The 18,182-nt window shown below is 64.0% G+C and overlaps 4 protein-coding genes across 4 annotated transcripts; all 4 read left to right on the top strand.

Annotated features, from left to right (window-relative positions):
• Nucleotides 1-1,609: 1,609 nt before the first annotated feature.
• On the top strand, nt 1,610-5,227 carry LDBPK_151000 (hypothetical protein, conserved; the record flags this gene model as incomplete). The annotated part of the gene is made up of 1 exon (XM_003859576.1): nt 1,610-5,227. The coding sequence occupies one exon, from the start codon at nt 1,610-1,612 to the stop codon at nt 5,225-5,227; it is 3,618 nt and encodes a 1,205-aa protein (XP_003859624.1).
• Nucleotides 5,228-6,121: 894 nt separating this feature from the next.
• LDBPK_150990 (calmodulin-like protein) lies at nt 6,122-6,691 on the top strand (the record flags this gene model as incomplete). The annotated part of the gene is made up of 1 exon (XM_003859575.1): nt 6,122-6,691. The coding sequence occupies one exon, from the start codon at nt 6,122-6,124 to the stop codon at nt 6,689-6,691; it is 570 nt and encodes a 189-aa protein (XP_003859623.1).
• Nucleotides 6,692-9,005: 2,314 nt separating this feature from the next.
• Nucleotides 9,006-11,501, top strand: LDBPK_150980 (protein phosphatase 2A regulatory subunit, putative; the record flags this gene model as incomplete). Its single annotated transcript, XM_003859574.1, has 1 exon — nt 9,006-11,501. One exon carries the CDS (start codon nt 9,006-9,008, stop codon nt 11,499-11,501), a length of 2,496 nt encoding a protein of 831 aa, XP_003859622.1.
• Nucleotides 11,502-12,684: 1,183 nt separating this feature from the next.
• LDBPK_150970 (hypothetical protein, conserved) lies at nt 12,685-18,178 on the top strand (the record flags this gene model as incomplete). The annotated part of the gene is made up of 1 exon (XM_003859573.1): nt 12,685-18,178. A coding segment is annotated over one exon (5,494 nt), but the record flags the coding sequence as incomplete, so codon positions are not given.
• Between the last annotated feature and the right edge of the window lie 4 nt (nt 18,179-18,182).

The following is an 18,182-nucleotide window of genomic DNA, read 5'->3' as shown; positions in this document are numbered from 1 at the left end:
CTGCGATGGCGCAGGTGGAGTCCCTTCGCTTCAAGCTCCTGAGCAACCTGCAGGTGCGCCGCGCCGCCATGGGCATCATCCGCTACGTCATGGAGTCTGGTGCCAAGGGCTGCGAGGTCACCGTCGGTGGAAAGATCAAGGGCCAGCGTGCGAAGAGCATGACCTTCCGCGACGGCTACATGATCAAGTCCGGTACGGCTCACAAGTCGTTCGTCGACTCCGCCTGCCGCCACTGCTACATGCGCGCCGGCTGCATCGGTGTCAAGGTCAAGATCATGCTGCCCGGTGACTCGACTGGCCGCAACGGCCCGTCGGAGCCGCTGCCGGACGTCATCACCGTCATTGAGCCGAAGCAGATCACCGCATCTGAGTAACGGGCGGGGGGCATCGACGAAGGCAGCGAGAGACGGACAGCTGCGGGACAAGGAACGGAAGAACAGCAACCGCGCACACGTGCTCTCGTTTTGATTGTCTTTCATGTTTCTTTTTTTTAGTGCGTGTGCGCATGGACATGACGGAGTGACGAAGTAAGCGCGCTGGCGGGCGCGCGTGAGAGAGAGAGCGAACGATCTTCTGTCATCATCTTGTGTGCGTGTGCATGTGTGCTCGCGCGTGCATTCTTTCTGTTTTCGTTACGATCACCAATGATGATATGCCCACCTGCCTCCCTCCCTCTCCGGCTTGTCTCTCTCCCTCTCCCTCCCGTCCGGGTCCGTACGCACAGCGCCGCTTCTTTCCTCATTTCACTCTGAAAGACGAACGAGACGATAACGGTGGTATCGCAAATATTGTTGGGGGGAGGGAGGGCGAAGTGGCGTGTCTCCAAGTCTTCGCCCTCTTGGGCATCCCTCTGCCCTCTTGCTGCAGCTGCCTGCCTTTTGTTGCTCATGTTTCGCTGTGGCTTCATCACCTCCCCTCCCCCTCTCGCTCTCTCTACCCGCCTCACCACCACTCCCACCGCCGTGGACATGCTTGCGGATCTGGACGCCCATCTCCCGCATGAGCGCAGCCTTTCAGCGTGTGCACCCATGCACACACCTTTCTCTCGCCCACGGACTCGATGTCTTTCCCTTTTCACCTCTCGCTCCCTCCTCCTCCTCGTCTAACCGCGCTCCGTATCGCGGATCGCGTGTGGTAGGACCCTACACGACCGCCCCCCGCCGCCACGCGGCACCACTGCACAGCACCACCTACTCATCTTACTCTTCTTCTGTTCTGCATGTCTTTTTTGGGGGCACGCAAGGAAAGCGCTGCGCCACTTGTTTCGTTTCGCAGCTCTTCCACGGGAGCAGGCTGCGCGTGCGTTGTACAGGTCCGCGTGCGTGCCGTGCGTAAGTGCCCCTTACGCTTCCCCCACCACCGTAGAGACGCACGACGGTAGAGGGGCACAACGACAGACAGACCTGACGCCGTTGTCTCCTTGAGAAAAGGGCAAACCATACATACATATATATCAGACGCTTCTGTACGGCTGCACCCCCCCTCCTCCTCCTCCTCCTCCTCCATCCCCCCTCCCTCTCTCGATACGCCTCGAAAAGCGTGCAAAGTAATAGGGTCGCCTCAGCCGCGAGCTGCAGCCTGTGCACCATTCGCCCCCCCCGCCCACCCTATGCGTCGCGCATCCGCCGCACCTGCGATCGATGCCGCGACAGATGTAGCGGACCCGCGCGTCGCGCCTGCGGTGCAGCAGCTCTCTGCCGTCGCCAAGCGTGTATACGCGGTGTGGCAGCGAATGGGCATCGCCTCGCGCGACCGGCAGCAAAAGTGGAATGCGTTTCTCTTCGGTGCTCTCCTGCCCTTTCTCGACGACTTCGGCGCCCTGCAGGAGGCCGCTGAGTCCAACGCGGCTGCGGAGAACGACGCACTGCTGCGGGACGTGTGCCACCTCGCCGTGAGGCTGGATGAAGCGCCGCGGCAGCCGGAGGTGGCGTCGATCGTGTCGCTATTGAGAGAGCACTACGCACAGACGCAGCAGCGGCACCCGTTCGCCGTCGACGGAGGCAGGAGTAGCAACAGGGGCGATGAAGCGGGGTCACTGGACACGGCATCGGAGTCGGCGGCCGCTCGGCGGAGCAACGGCGACGTTGGTGGCGATGCGGAAGCAGGCATCTCCCCGTCACGCGGCAAAGAGTTTATGTATCTCTCTCTCCCCTCTTTCGTCACACTCATCAACGCCTCGTGCCCGTCGGGGCAGCGTGGCGAGAACGACGACGAGCAGCACCAGCAAGAGCGCGCCCATCAGGGAGGCGGCGTGGGCTTAGAGGCCGATGAGGGCAACGGCGAGCAGGGAGCAAACTTCAGCGGTGGCGATGCGCACATCGCCGCGGCTCATGCCCTGCGTCGCCTGCTTCACAACAACACTCACGAAGGCGTGCGTCGGCAACTGCAAGCGGAACTCGGGCGGCTACAGCGCCTCGCCGACAATCGGCTGCAAGTGCTGCAGCTGCTTTGCAAGCAGCGTGCGATGATCAACCGCAGCGCGCAGGAGCAGGTGGTGCTGCGTGCGGCGTATCGTGCCAAGTACCTCAGCAACGAGGAGGAAGGTGGCAGCAGCGAGCTCGGAAAGCGGGTCAGCCTTGATTGGGAATCTGCGGTGGATCGACGGCTGCAGACAACTGTCGCCGTTGGCGCGACGTCCACGCGCTCCTCCGGCTTCGTCTCGCCGCTGACATCGCCCAAGACGTCCGGCGTCGCTGCAGCCTTGGTAGCGCCGTCAAGCGACAAGTGCGAAGAGAGCAGCAGCAGCTCTGGTGGCAATGAAGAGGCAGACGCCATCGCGTCTCTTATCAACCGCCCCACAACCTCGCTGCAGGACGCCACGCGCGAGGAACTGCAGCTGCTCTTGTGTGCTGCCTCGTGCTCCCTCGACACACAGTACAGCTTGAGTGGCGGCGACAGCAACGTCGATCACGCGCCGCTCAAGCACGGCGGTGAAGGCGAGCTAGGTAGTTCGGCGTGGCCGACGCGCAGCTCTACAACAGTGACGACGGAGGCACGCATCACCGCACAGACAGCGACGTCGTCCACCGGCGTCCTCGCCGCAGCCAAGGGCGCTGGTGTTCACGCCAAGACGGTAGTGAGGAGCCCCGTTGGCACGCCACCGGGCGAGGCGGCGCGCGCGACGGTGCTGGAGGTGGACGTGTCGGGCATAACTGCATACGGCACCCACCAAGATCTCACTCTCACGCGCATTCAAGCCGAAGCCGAGGCCATTGTACGCAGCATCGACGAGCACAACTGTCTCATGCAGCTGGAGGCGCAGGAGGAGCTGCACGCACTCGACACGCTAGAGGTGTTGTGGCGGGCCATGTCTGTGCAAAGGCCCTCTCCAAAGGCCTCGTCACCCTTTTCCCTTCCGCGCCGGTGCAAGGAGGAGGCGGAGAGCCAAGGCAAGGCCAGTGGCTCTATCCATAGCAACAGCCCTGACGAGAATGCCGTCGCATGGCATGCCAAGACCTCTATCTGCTCGCCGCCTCTCGCCCCTTTCAAGCCGGAGCCGTACAGGCAAACGACGGAGGAGATAGTCGCGCGGTACAGGCAGCTGCACGCCGCGTACGTGGCGGATGTGGCCGCGCAGCAGCAGCAGCAGCCGTGCCCTGCAGCCGGCGTGGAACTGCTTCACGCGATGCCGACGCCGCCGCCATCGCTGAAGAGCAGCACGAGACTCACGTCATCGGCGGCGGTGGATGATAGCGACAGCGCCCGTGAACAGAAGAATGCGCACCGGACGGGCGGCGGCTTGTACCTGCCGCCAGCTGTCCGCCAAGTCCTGCGCGCCGCCTCGTACGCGCCGGTGCTGGACTACGTCCGCCGCGCTCGAGCTGCCTTTCAGGCTCACCTCAGCACACAGCAGGACATCCTGGTAGAGAAGACAATGGGCCGGCTGCGCGACGTCTACGAGGCCTACTACGCGGCGACGGGCGACAAGACGTACGCGGTGGCACCGGACGGGGAGCTACGCGTGGCGATGGAGGAAGAACTACTGGAGACGTTCCAGTCAGAGGAGTCGGCGGTCCCCGCGGCACGACAGCAGCAGCGGAGCGATGAGGTCAACGAGGAGAATGCAAGCGTTGTCGAGGCGCGTGAGGCGGCGGCCGTCGCTGCACCACCACCACCATCGTCGCCGTCTGGCAAGGTGCTCCTCAGCTTTCAGCGCCACCTGACCGCCTGCCAGCAGGTGCGGGAGCAGGCGGCGGACGAGATTGAGTTTTTGCGTCTGCGGCTGCATATCATCGAGCAAGCCGCGCCGCTGGTGCACAACTATCAGGAAATTGTCCGGGAGGAGGCTGAGATGCGCGCCACGAGCCGCGAGCGGCTCTTGAATAAGAAGGTGAACATGGCGAAGCAGCTGCTGCAGGAAGAGAAAGCGCGGCGGCGCGTGGCCAAGGAGCTTCCCCGCATTGTGAACCACTTGAAGGAGCTCGTCGCGGCGTGGGATGCCCTGCAAGCCGCCACCGACCCGCGCGAGGACACCGCGGATGTGGGTAGCTGCCACAACATTGGCCCTGATGCCCCGGTGTCGTCTCCACCAACATCGGCCAAGGCGGAGCTGTGGATCCACGGTCAACGTGTGCGAGACCTGCTGACAGCTTCGCAGAGCACAGCGGCACCGCTCGTTTCGCGCGTGCGCGGTCGCAGTGCGTCGAGCCCGCCGCCCTTGCGGTCACATCCACCTGTCCGCTCCGTCTCCCCAGTCCCCCCGGAACTCGTACGACACCGCGTAGAGAAGCGACTCGCAGGCCCTGATCGCGGGGCGTCGGCACACCCCTCCCGAAAAGGCTCACCGACGCCAGCGCACACGCCTCTCTCCCGCCGCGGCACGACGCCTTTAGTGGCAGCCTCTGCAGCGTCGCAGCCTCTCCCGGGGCGCCACCGGGCGGCTGGGGTGAGCAACAGAGGTGGGAAGAATGGCGCAGCGTCCGCAGAACGACCTGGTGACCCTCTGCGATCCCACAACAACACTACATCGCCTGCGGTACGGTCGCACACACCGCCCCGCTCGCAGCCGACAGCGCGCTCGCACAAGCCTGCCTCCTTCAGACCCCTACCGCCTCGAGTGCCATCCAGTTCCCCACCGCCGCTGTTGCCACATCGTGGCCTCTCCCCTGTCTCCTCTAACAGGAACCTGCAGACGCATAAGAGGATCGCCCACCCATCCACGAGCCCCTCACCCTCGTCAAAATCAGCCACCACCACCACAAGATTCGACAGAGCACCCGTTGCTTAACGGAACGGGGTTCGGGTGGGCACGTGTGTCTGTCGGTGCTGCATGCACTACGGCCTTGCATCGTCTCTGCGTATCCGCTTTTCGGCGCCCACTTACTAGAATGGTTGCTGCTGCTGCTGCTGCTGTTGTTGTTGTTCTTCACCTTCCCCACCCCCAACACACACGCACACTCATCTCTATTCTCCCTCTCACAGATAGAGAGAGGGGACAAGGCACGGGTGGGGAGGGGCAGCACACACGAACAGCGCACACACCCTCCCTCTCCCCCCTCTTCCTGTACCCATAAATTCCTCCGCACACCCTCCCCCTTTTCGTGCGCCTCTTCGTAGATCCATGCTTTTCCCGTTGTTTCGCCCCAACCCGCATATCCCGCCCCTCGCCGCAGGCCTTGCCTGCCGCACACGATGGGAAACGTGCCCAGCGAACGCCGTTTCCTTGGCGGTGGTGATGGGTGGGCACCTCTCCTCCACCCTCTCCCTCAAACCGCTGTCAGATCGGTGCGCGAGGTCGACCTCGCCGAGGCAGTGCACCCGTGCGTATCTTGCCCCGCGCGTGGAGAGAGGAGGGAGGGAGTGCCACTCGTGGCAGTGGATGAATGATGGCGAGCGATGAAGCACCTTCATGAAAAGTCTCTCCGTGCACCTCTTCCGGTGCGATGCTGACATGCATGTGTCAGCTGCCTCCTCCTCTCCGTCTCAGTGCGTGAGTACCTAGGCCCTACCCGTAACCCCTACCCCCGCACCACCACCACCTCGGCACACCACGAGGTAACCGATCGGAAGCTCCACAGTTATATATATACACACACGCTCACACAGCGCACCACCTTACGTCATTGAGTGCCATCACCGCTTTCTCTTCCTCACTACTCGCCACCTGATCGTAGTGCCCGTCATGGCCGCACCGGAAGCAGCGACCGCCGCAGCTGCAGCTGCAGCTTCGCCGGCGGCCGGCAACTTCGCAGTGCCACTAGAGTGGAGCTCGACGTGGAACCTCTTCGACGAGCGGCACACTGGGTCGGTGTCGCACATTGACCTCAAGCACATCTTGCGCAGCCTCGGGCGCCGCTACACGGAGGCGGAGCTCAACGATCTCCTACGGCCCTTGCCCAACCCTGCCTCGTACGACGCATTCATAAAGCTGATGCAGCAGCCGTACACGGGGCCGACCGAGGAAGACCTCGTGACAGCGCTGCGCGCCTTCGACGTCGGGGACTCGGGCCGGCTGAAGCTCTCTGAACTCATTACCCTCCTCACGACGCTGGGGGAGAAGATGCCGGAGGCCGACGTGCGGCAGCTACTCGCCGAGGTGCCGACAGATGAAAAGGGACGGGTGCGCATCGACGAGCTGGCGGCGTACCTGTGTACCCCGGTGCCCACCACGACGCCCGACATCATAGAGCTGCAGAGGCAGCTGGGGCAGGCGCAATCAACAGCTGGCGCACCCGTGACCAAGAGCATCTAAGGGCACCTGTGTTATAGTGAAGGTGAGGGCGGCAGAGACATACACGTCAAGCTCCACTCCCCCCACCCACCCCGCCAGCCACGTGTCCTTTCGCTCGGTCTCTTTCTCCCACACGTCTGCCCATGTGATCGCTGATGGTGCACACACACACACACAGACACAGAGACACATACCACCGCCGATGTCCCTCCAGCCGCATGTTGTGCGCTTCCTTCGCGCGTATAAGGGTTCGTCTCGGGCGGTGCTACACACACGCACTCTCTCATGTACATACGCAGAAAATATTGCCCCGGTGGTACGGATAGACGGAAACTACACACACCCTCAGAGAGAGACATCAGGGCACGCGTGTATGCACATACGCGTGCGTGAGCGCCCTGTGTGTCTGCCTCCTTCCCTCTCTCCCTCTCGCCGCACTGGGCGGAAGCACGGAAACGAACGCTGCGGGAAAGGGGTGAGCGAGCCATTTCTTGTCTGTTGCGTGTTCTTGGGTGTTGTCGGATGACAGGCCGACTGATCTGTACGTCAGCGTCCTCTGATGGGTGTTGACCCCCCTCCCTCCCTCCCTCTATGCACACACACACGCGCAAACGCCTTACCGGTCCACCATGCTTCTCCCTCCCTTATGACCACCTCAATTCCCCTCTCCCTCACTCTTCCCGTTCACCCCTCTTGGTTTCCCTCCTTTCCCTGTGCTGATGTTCGTCTGTCCGCGCGCTTTCTTTGCCGTGTGCGATGGCACCGGTGACCTCCCCCCCCCCCAATACGTGGCGACCGCATGCGCTTGGCGTGTGTGTATGTGTGTGTGTGTGTGTCGGCAACGACGGCCGCGCAAAATGCCCATTCCTTTGTGGATTCTCACTCCACACACGCGTACCGGAATAGCTCTGCCCATCCATTAAGGAGCTCCCTACCGTATCCATCACTAAATGGTTCTGGTGCACACACGCTCACGCTTCCTTTCCCACCCAACATCGACTAATCCCTTTTCCTCCTCCATCCCTTCCCCTGCACCTGCAAAGCCTTCCCTCGCATCCACTCCTCCAGCACACGCACGCACACACTTCGCCACGCGCCTTTCATCGATCCGCGGCCGACGCACGTGCACACCCACCACCTGGCGGAAATCTGTGTGTGAGCTGTCGAGTGCGCCTCTGGGGCTGTGGGCTCATCCACGTAGACACAGCACCGGCGAGGACCTTTACTCTTGCACTTCCTTCTCACCCACCCCCCACGCCGCCGTTGCCCCCGTTTACTGTATTCTTCTTGTTGTGCCTGCCTGTCTCTGTACAGAGACACCTCACTCAAACGACGGACGCACACGCGCCGTCACGCGCGCGCGAGCATCGGTGCATGTATTAAACCGTATGGCAGTCACCAACACCATCAGCGCGACTGCCATACCGATCTCCCCACCCTCCTCGACCTCTCCCTTCCCCTGACCATCCGGCGTTGGGCACGCGCGCTTGTGTACAAGCGAGGCGACTTCCTTGGCGTTTGCCTTTGTTGTTGTTGGCGTCGTCGTCGTCGTTCTGTCCGCTGGGCGCCCTCCGGCCCTCTCGCCCGTGTGATGCGAGAACTCCCCACGTAGTGGGCGTGCGCAAGAGAAAGTGAAACACGACGAAGGCGGAGCTGCGGCGCACGGCAATCGCGGATTTGGCTGACGTCGCGATCCTCCTCCCTCCCTCCCTACGTATCTCCTCAGGAGAGAGAAGCCAGGCGCAACGCGTATCCACGCATCACCACGTAGAAGGGCGCAGCTTGCACAGACAGACAGACACACATACTTGTGTGTGTGTGTGTGTGTAGATACTCTCGCGATAGAGCAGCTGTGACAGTTAAACTCACGCCACAACGTAACAGGGTGAGCGTGAGAAAGAGAGATAGACGCGCCCGTGCCAGCTAGAGGGGGAGCGGCAGACGCCTTCACCGACTCGTGAACGCATCCTAAGGCGCGGTGGCGCCAACGCCCGCCCTCTGCAAACGTCACTAGTGCGCTATGAGCCATGAGGACCCCAACCGGGCCGCCTGGGGTACGGGCGCCACCGGCACGACCGTGGCGTCGCCACCGCTGCTAAGTTCGCTCTCCGCCTCCCCGTCGACAGCGTGTAGCAGCCACGAGTTCCGCACGCCGTTTAGCATATCGGCCTCCAGCATCGCAGCACGCGTCGCATCGCCAACGCCGCTGCCAGCGAACTGCGGCGACAGCGAGGCGGCGAACTACCGCACCACCTCACCACCGCTGCGAGAGGGGGAGGCGCGGCGAACTTCCCCGTGCACCTCCCCGTCCCCGCTGCCGGCCTCCCCGGCAGACATGAACAGCGGCAGCAGCACACCGCACGAGGACGCACTCGCCACCTCGGAATCTTCTTTGTCTTCCTCTCCGACGGAGCCGCCAAGGTTTCAGACACTGCTGGTGTCACCTCCATCAACGCCGTCGACGCCCGCATCGCCGTACCCAGATCCAGAGCCGTCCGCGCAGCCGTTAGGCGCGACCAGCCTCGGTGGTGCGAGTGCCGTCGCCGTCAACGCGAGTCTGAACGGCGTATCTGGGGTTGGTAGCGGGGGCTCCTCCTCTCCTAATACGTCACCGAATAGTGCAGCCGCCAGCGGCAACCCGCGACGCTCGCTGAACGCCGCCTTCACGCTCAGCCCGCGCACCGAGAGCGACGTGGAGGTGTCCGTAGAGTGCAACAACGACGCGTCAAGCGTGTGCTTCGACCTGGACCGGCATGACCCGCCCATCAAGCAGTACTACAACCTCGGCAGCTTGGAGGAGCGTCGCACCTTTGTCACGGAGGGCTGTGTCGCGGCGGCGCGGAAAATGTCCACACAGCGCATCCTCGATCACCTGTTGCCGGCGCTGCTCACGGCATTCGAGGCGGACGACTACGGTGAGTCCTTCGACGAATGCGCCCCGTGCATCGCGCGTGCACTGCCGCACATTGTGGCATGCATGGAGACGCGCACCACGGCCAACCTCACCTATTTCATGGGCCTCATCATGGAGCTGTGCTGCTCCGCGGAGGGGCTCGTCGCCAAGGTGATTACGACATCCCTGCAGGCCATCTTCGAGATGGTGGAGGACGCTGTGCTACTCGAGCTGTTCCTGCCCTTTGTACTGACGATGCGCGTATCCTTCTGGAGTACACCGCGCGTCGTGGCAGCCGGGCTGCTCGGCTACCTCGCTATGCGGCCGGCCGTGCTGCAGGCAAGCGGGCTGAGCGTTACGGACATGTTCAACTACTACGCGGAGTGCAGCAGCGACGCCTCGGCGATGGTCCGCGCGGCCGTCGTCATGTCTCTGCACGACTGGGTGCGTGTCGCGGCCGTGCATCGGCTCACGCTGGCCGAGATGCCGCTGCCGCTGCTGAAGAGCCTGGCCACGGACGACCTCAGCGATACTGTTCGCTACCTTTTGATCGAAGAGGTGGTGAAGCTGGCGCAGATGATCGGGCCCAAGTCGACGTCCAAGTACCTGCTCAGCACCTTCGTCGGCGCGTACATGGACCCGAGCTGGCGTGTGCGCTACACGGCGGCGAATCGGCTTGGCGCGATGGCAGCGTTGGTGCTGAACGCCGACGACTTGGAGGTGGTTCTAGAGACGCTCGCGCGTGACGAGGAGCCGGAGACGCGCGCGGCTGTGGCACGGCAGCTGGAGTTGATGGTGCAGCACTGCAGCAGCGAGGTTGTCCAGCACTCCTGTGTCCCTGTTGCCGTGGCCCTGTCCCAGGATGCCGATCCAGTCGTGCGTCGCAGCGCGGCTCGCCATTATCACTGCTTTATATTTGGCAGTGAAGAAGTGGTTCGCACCATGTGCAAGGCGCTTCGGGCACTGATGCAAGACGCGGTCTTCTCTGTGCAAGAGAACGCTATAGAGAGTCTGGGCGATCTGGTGCCGGCGCTTGAGGGGAGTGTGCAGGCAGCTGTGCAGCATGTGGCGCTAGGTAGTGCCGGAGGCGGCAGCGGAGTGGCGCACTGGCCGTCTAACTCATCTCGCGGCTCTGCCTCGCGGCGACAGCAGGCTTCAACGTCGGCCTCGGCGCACAACCGCGGTAGCCGTCACAAATCGCCACACCTCTCCTCGCGACTCGCCAGTGGTGCGGCGGCCGTTAGTGGGCCAGCCGGTGCGGGGGAGGCGAACGTCGCCCTCACACGGAAGCGTGCCGACGCGATTGTGCGCTCCTTCATGACGGAGGTGCTGAACCTCGGCGAGTCGCGCAACTGGCGCATCCGCAACGCGGTGGTGCGTATCGTGCACCACTTCTGCAAGGTCCTCAGCCCTGACCAGTTCCGGCCCCTCACCAAGATGCTCTTCATCGCCCTGCACGACCCCGTCAGCACCGTCCGCTCGCAGGCGGTTCGCACGCTGAAGGAAGTGGCGGCAGCCTACGGCGGCGAGTGGGCTGCTCAGACGGCAACGGAGCTGCTACAGTCTGACACGCTTGCCCCGACGCGCGCTGTGAGCTATATGTGGCGGGTTGTGATGATCCAGTGCCTGGAGGTGCTGCTGCCGGCAGTGAGCGAGCTCAGCCCGCGCGAGGTGCGGCGGCAGCAGCTACTCGCGACGACGCTGCCGCTGCTGCGCGACTATGTCACCGACCGCGTGCCGAATGTGCGCCTCGCGGTGGCGCACGCGCTGCCCTGCTGGTACTCCTGGTTCGACGTAACAGAGACGGAGCGGGCGGCGTACAATGCGGCACTCAAACAGCTGCAGCAGGACGCGGACATCGACGTCCTCAACGCCTCGCACAAAATATCGTACAACAGCGGCAGCAGCAACAACGTCGCGGGCGGTGAGGCGCGCTGATGGACAACGGTGGCGGAAGCATCGCGAGCTCACAGAAGACGGTATAGGGGAGGGACAAGACAGAGACAGAGACAGAGAGGGATGAGGCGGGTGGCGAAAAGGGCGGCGGCGGCTGACATGGGCCCCTCCCTTTGTTATACTCCTCCGCCCTCCCCCTTTCCCCTGCATGTTGCCGTAGCGCACCACCTCGCCGCCTCCCTCATGCGCTCCTTCTCCGCTCTCGTGCGGTCCATCTCTCTGCCCTCTTCCTCCTCCTCTAGCTCGGCCCTTTGTTGTCGTTCTTTCCCGTTTTTCGGTTCGAGGCTTTACTGGCGTGTTGTCACGCGCGCATCACCGATGATCATGTTCATTGTTCTCTCTTCTCTTATTGCTGGCGGTTGCGCCCTGTGATGGGTGCCGGCGAGTGCTGTGACACTTTACTGCTCGTGCAGTTGTCCCACCCTACCTTCTCAGCTTTCCCGAGCTTGCGTGCGTATACGGGTGTGTGTTCGCCAAGGCCGCTTCCTTCTCTCTATGTGTCGGTCTTATCGCGCATACGGGCCGTAAAGCACACGTGCGATGTGCGTACACACACAAACACGCGTCGACACGCTCACACGCCCACCTCTTGCCGCTGCAGGTGTAGCACGTGGTTTCACCACCGATTTATGATTGCGTTCATGGGCCTCTCTCTCTCGTTGTATTCGTCAACTGCAAGTACAGTGTCACTGTCTTTCGTATCTCGCCGACCCGCTGATCAGCCGCACCTCCCTCCCTCAACGAGGCACTGTTGAGAGCGTTGCGGAGGGGGGAGGCGGGCATGCGTGTGTACAAGTCTGGTTCGGATAAGGAGAGATTGCCTCTTCTTACGTGCGCTCCACTGATGTCTGCGCTGGCGCGCACGTGCACGACGTCCTCCAACGTGCCGAGCACTCGAGCACGCCAGCGCAGACCGTCATTCCTCCGCCCTTCACCAATCCTCTCTCTTCCCTCCGCTGCCTTCTGTTGCGGCAGGCATATACCATCTACGCCATACACAAATCCGCGGCCCTGCACAGCACTAGCCGCCGCTGTCGCAGGCACGCGAAGCCAGGGGGGAGGGGGCTCGAGCACAGAGCGAAGGAGAGAGAGAGAGAGACTCGGTGTGGCAGCGTTGGCAGTTGATTGTTTCGCCTGTCTGCATGCAGGCGTGCCGTGCCAGAGGATGCACGTGCCACCACCGCAGAGGGCAAAGCCCGAGGCCTCGCAGCCGCCCAGCGGCAGCCCACCCCTCTCCTCCTCCGAGCCAGCGGCCGTACACCTGTACGACCTCGATACCGTCTTTCTCTCCAAGACCGTCGTGTCTTTGACCGACGTCTTCACGAACTCTACAGATGGCCCCTTCGACCTGTCGCCTCTGTGCGCCCCGCAGCAGCAAGGCGTGGAGGAGCAGCAGCGGCTTCAACAGGCAGCTGCCACAACAGCCTCGTCCCCCTACACGGGTGATGCGCACTGCTCGCCTTCAGCAACCGGTGCAACATCCGCGCACATGTGCTCAGCAAGTCTGCCGTTCTCTGGCGGATCGGCGCCGTTCACATCCTCGTCGCCCAAGCTCGCCGCATGGCGCAGGTCAAATCGTGCGGCGGCGCTGCGACCGAAGGCCGTGGCACGCGGCGCGGACGGGCAGTGGCGCACCGTCTCTGCCGACCGCGGTGCGTCTGCGGGCTCCGCCTTCACACCTGCCTGCAGCAAGCCGCCGTCGCAGGAGGCTCACGCACGAATGCTGCTCGTCCCGCTCGACTCCTACCACTTCCTCCTCGCCTACCACGACGTCGACGTGGCCGGGCAGTTGCGCGGCCGCTGCGACAAGCGGACCGCGATGGCGACCGTGGAGCGCCTCTCCGCCGCCTCGCCTGGATGCCGGCCCCCGCGCAGCGGCATTTGTGTGGTGCGACGCCTAGAGGGAGATCAGCGGGGCGCCACCAAGGCATCGTCAGCCGCCACGGCAGCGCTAGCAGGCGCCGCATCGGCGACGCGTCCCACCCTGTCCCGCATCGCGCATGGCCTGCCGCTGGACGCCTTCGATGGTTGGGTACGCGACTACACCGCCTACGGACTGTCGTGCAACGAGGCGGTTCTGCGTGCAGCGTGGGAAGACAAGACGCGCGAGCGCGCCGAGGGCACTTTGGCAATGCCGGCTGGGGCCGTGATGGAGGTTGGAGAGTCGGCGGCCCCTGAACACGAAGCGGCAGGTGGAGGCAGAAGCGGCGAAGAGTGCCGTGTTGCGTGCGGCGGCAACAGTCGTTGCGACAACGTCGGTGGGGTCCACATTGGTGTCCCGCCTGCAAGCTGTGGCGCAGAGGCAACGGTCGAGGGAGCGGCAGCACTGGCGCCGCAGCTGTCTGATGCGCCGGCGGTGTTGGTGCCCGCCGATGGAGCCGCGGTGGGGGAGGGCAAGGGCGCGGCCACATTCGCATCTCCTAACGCAGAGAGAGCGGCGATGGTCTCCCCTTCGTTGGATCGACTGCACTGCAGCAGCACCACAAGCTCCTCATCAGCCGCCACGCCAACCCCATCGCCGCCCACCGCGAGGAGCGAGGAGGGTGGCAAAGTCGGTGGCGCCGTGTCAACCACGATGTCAGTTTCACTGGCGTCCACCGCTGCACAGCAGCAGCAGCAGAAAGATGTGCTGTGGGAAGAAGAGCGACAGCGCACCCAGCGGGCGGCAGCGCAACTACGGCACCGCTTCCTCGTCTCTGACGGAGCGCAGCACGCCATCTGGGCTCTGGAAGTGCGTCTGCCTGCCATGAAGGTGCGCGTGGTTTCACCTGCGGAGTTCTACGCACTGGAGGTGGAAGAGAGCGACGAGGAGGTAGTGCCAGCAGCTGCCAGGCACGGCGAGGATGATGGCAACGATGGTAGCCATGATGTGTCGGCGACACGCTGCGCTGCAGAAACACGAGAGGATCCTGCTGCTGCACCTCCGCCGGGACTGGTGCTTCCTCGCAGGAAGACAACGTCTGCAATCACGCACGGCCGCGCGGCCGTCTCAGGTCACCGCGACTCTGTCAAGGGCGCTCCCGGCACCGACGCATCGCGGCCGCGCTCGCCATCGCCGGCAGATCCGTTAGCGACCGCCGACACCGACGAAGCAGACGACCGTGGTGACTCCAGACCCGACGGCAGTGACGCGCGTCGCTGCTCCACGTCGGTGGCGACGCACCACGCCGGTGCCAGCTGTAGCACCCGGCGCTGCGGCTGCTCCGCCTCCTCGGCAAGTCCATCGCTGGCCATGGCGGAGGCGGTGCCCACGCCGCTGATAGGCGGCGCGCGCGGCTTCGTCGATGGACACTTCAGCGTTGCACGCTTTAATTCGCCGGGGTCGCTGTGCTGGCGCATCGACGAAGACGATGAGGAGGACAACGAGAATGACGTCGCTGGTGGTGGAAGCGAAAGCGGAGATATCATCGATCATGCCGTGGCAGCAGCGTCGCAGGCGAATCATGAGCAGGGAAGCCGGGCACACACCAGGCACGGCCGCGTCGACCCCGTTTCGTACCTTCGCCGTCGCCGCCGCTGCACTGTTCTCTTCATCAGCGACATGGGCAACTGCGCGATTCGGTACGCCAACTTCCACAACCGCCTCGTGCGCACCATCACGGGCGTGGACGGCGTCCCTGGCTACCGAGATGGCAGCTGCGCGTCGTCGCTCTTGCGCGGAGCGACAGCACTGGCCTGGTGCTCCGCTGGTCTGCTCTTCACAGACGGGGCGAACAACGTCGTACGGCTTGTCACGAACATCTGCAAGCGTCGGACGCAGGGGCGCGAGCGTGGCAACGGCGAGAGCACAACAGAAGAAGGCCCTGGCATCCCGCTAGCACGCAGCGCCACACGCGCGACTGAGTCAGAGGTGCAAAGGCCAAGCGAGCTTGAGGTGCACCACGAGACCTCGACGGCAACGGAGCAGCCGCGCTGTGTCGGGGGCAAGCCGGCTGGCGACTCGCTCGGCACCCGCCTTGCCACAGCAACGGAGTCCCAGGACGGAGCGTTGCAAGAACTACCGCCCACACCGCCGTCATCGAGCCCTCTAACACCTACGCATGAAGGGGTGCCGCCGTCATCGACGTGGAAGCGCGACGGCCCGGCGGCCGCGATGCCGCGTGTTTGGACGCTGGCAGGTTGCACAAGGAACACCGATGCTGATCAGCAAGCGCACGCGGATGCAAGTCTGACGTCCTACGTCGACTGCGCCGTCCCGTCGCGAGCACGTTTCGGCTACATCAGCGACATGGCCCTGTGGACCGACGACACTGGCGACACGCAAGTGCTGCTAGTCGACCAGACCCACCACGCCCTCCGCATCCTGGACGTACACGGCGGCGTCTCCACCTACGTCGGGCCCTTGGACTACGAGGTGACGAGCATGGCCTCGCCGTCAACGACGAGTACCCCAGCGGCCGATTCGCTGCCACTAGGGCTTGTGTTTCCGTGCTGCCTAACTGTTGGCGCGCTCATCAAAGAGCGATCCCCGGCGCTGCTGAGCGCCGCCACTACCACCGCCGCTGCCACCATGATCACCCCTCAGCCCTACCTCTGCTCGTCCAGCCCGCTGCTCTTCACGGCAAGCGCTATAACAGGCGCCGTGTCGGTGCTGCTGCCCATCTCGCAGCGCAGTGCTCAGACACCTTGGAACGTGCACGCGAACCAGCACCGACTGAATGCCGCGGAGATTAGAGAAGGAGAGGTCACGTGCAACGGCGAAAATGGCAATGTCTCGATGTTTGCCACCATCCGTAGTGCGCTTGAACTGGGCGTGGCCACCGAAGGTCGTCGAATCATCGGCGAAGCCGCCACGCCCTCTCTCAAGCACGTGGTGTTAGGGTGGGCCGCGGACGAGGCTGACGGCGACGGGGTGGAGAGCACACGCGCAGCGCGTCGGCTGTTGCGGGTGGAGAGTGCGCAGCAAGCCTTGCAGTATCTTCGGCTGCGCTTCCCGTGGCTACTGCCGCCGTCCGTGCCGCAGCTGAGTACGCGCCTTGTTGCCGGCTGCGCCTGTCATGTATCCGGCAAGCGTCGCGGCGCCGCAGCCGCCGCCCCGGTAGCTGCACGCAACGCGGTCGGTCTTCCTTGCAACGCCGGCAGCGGCAGCCAAGGCGCTGGTGCATCCTCGGGTGTACTGCCGAACTGCGCCAAGCGGGAAAAGGGAGGCGTGGCCACGGTGACCTCGACCGCGCAGCAGCGGCGACGAGTGCTCTTTCAAAGTCCCCCGCGCCATCCTCCGATCATGACGCCCCGGTGCCCACCAGCCCAAACAGACGCAGCCGTGGCCGCAGCGGCGAAGGAGTTGGGGTCGCTGTTGCTCGAGCCGGCCCTGCTTTCCGCTACACCACCGCGCATGGTGGAGGTCCTCGACACGCACCTCGACGGTGTCGGTGGTGATGGTGCTGCGGCAGGCGATCCAGAGGCCCTTTATGCGAGTCGTAGCAGCCCACCCCGTGCCGTGTCGCCGCGGAGCTCCGACATGGACCCCAATATCGAGGAGGGCGAAGGCGACTCGCGACGAAGCAGCGCCGGCAGCAACCCTCTCCAGTCGGAGTGTAAAGAAGAGGAGGAGCAGAAGGCCGACGGTGGCGATGTGTGCGGTGGCCGCGTGGCGGCGAAGTGGCTGGCACCACCGCTGAAGAGTGTCTCTCGCTCCCCGAGCGGCAGCAGAAGCGGTGGACAGCAGCAGCAGGCTGTCGACCCCGCCACGTCTCCCTTAGCGCCGCCTTCGCGCACCTACGCCGGACAATTCCAAGAGTGGACGCCAGAGCAGCGCCAACAGCGTCTGCGCAGCACGCAAGAAATTCCCATCTCCACAACGAGCGTCCGCACAAGCCCATGTGGGACGCCGTGTGCGCTGCACAAGCAGCAGCAGCATCAACAACAACAGGGGGAAGAGGATGATGGCAGTCCTTCACAATGGTGCCAGTCCGCAGCCCGTGGGTCGCCGCCGCTATCGTCGCCAATGTCGTCGTCGCGCCCGCGTGGCGAGCGAGCCGCATCCCCAAACAACCTGAGCGGTCGCGGCAGCCCACCGCTGACGCCGCGAGCGATGGTGGCGCACCAGCTCATGCAGCGCCGCCGCACCAGTCGAAGTAGCACTGCCCCGCATGCTGCATCAGTAGAGGGTGGTGCGAGACGGTCAATCAAGTGTAAAAGAACGGCTGTCGCAGAGGTCCATGATAACATCAGCCCAATACCGCAGGCGCCGCAGCAGCCGGAAGGCTCGGAAGGTCGTGCCGCGCCTGTGGAACCACTAGCGATGCCAGCTGTCCCTGATCGGCACCTCCTGCAGCCGTATCGCGCAGACCGGCCGTTGCACGACGCCTACGATGCGGCAGTGCGTCGACTGTTCCGTGTCTACAGTTATCTGGCGACCAAGATCGTTACGACGACAACGACAACGACAGCGAGCACTGCCCCTTTAGCCGCAGGAGTCGGTGCGGGTGCGGACCCGCGAATCGCTGCGGTGGGAAGTCGCCGTGGCAGAGCACCGTCGCCGTGGGCCACGCACTGGCCTCGCCAGGTGGAGCAGTACACCATGTCCTTTGCGGCCTTCTTTCGATTCGTCGTGCTCACCGGCTACGCCGACTACCTCGCCGAGGTGGCCGTTGCGGCGGTCACCGCGGCGGCGACGGGCGCGCCAGGCAAAGACGGCGCCGACGCTCGCGCCGCAGCCCG

Source organism: Leishmania donovani, chromosome 15, assembly GCF_000227135.1.
Source record: "Leishmania donovani BPK282A1 complete genome, chromosome 15".
Lineage (NCBI taxonomy): Eukaryota > Euglenozoa > Kinetoplastea > Trypanosomatida > Trypanosomatidae > Leishmania > Leishmania donovani.
This window is presented reverse-complemented; position numbering and strand designations above follow the sequence as displayed.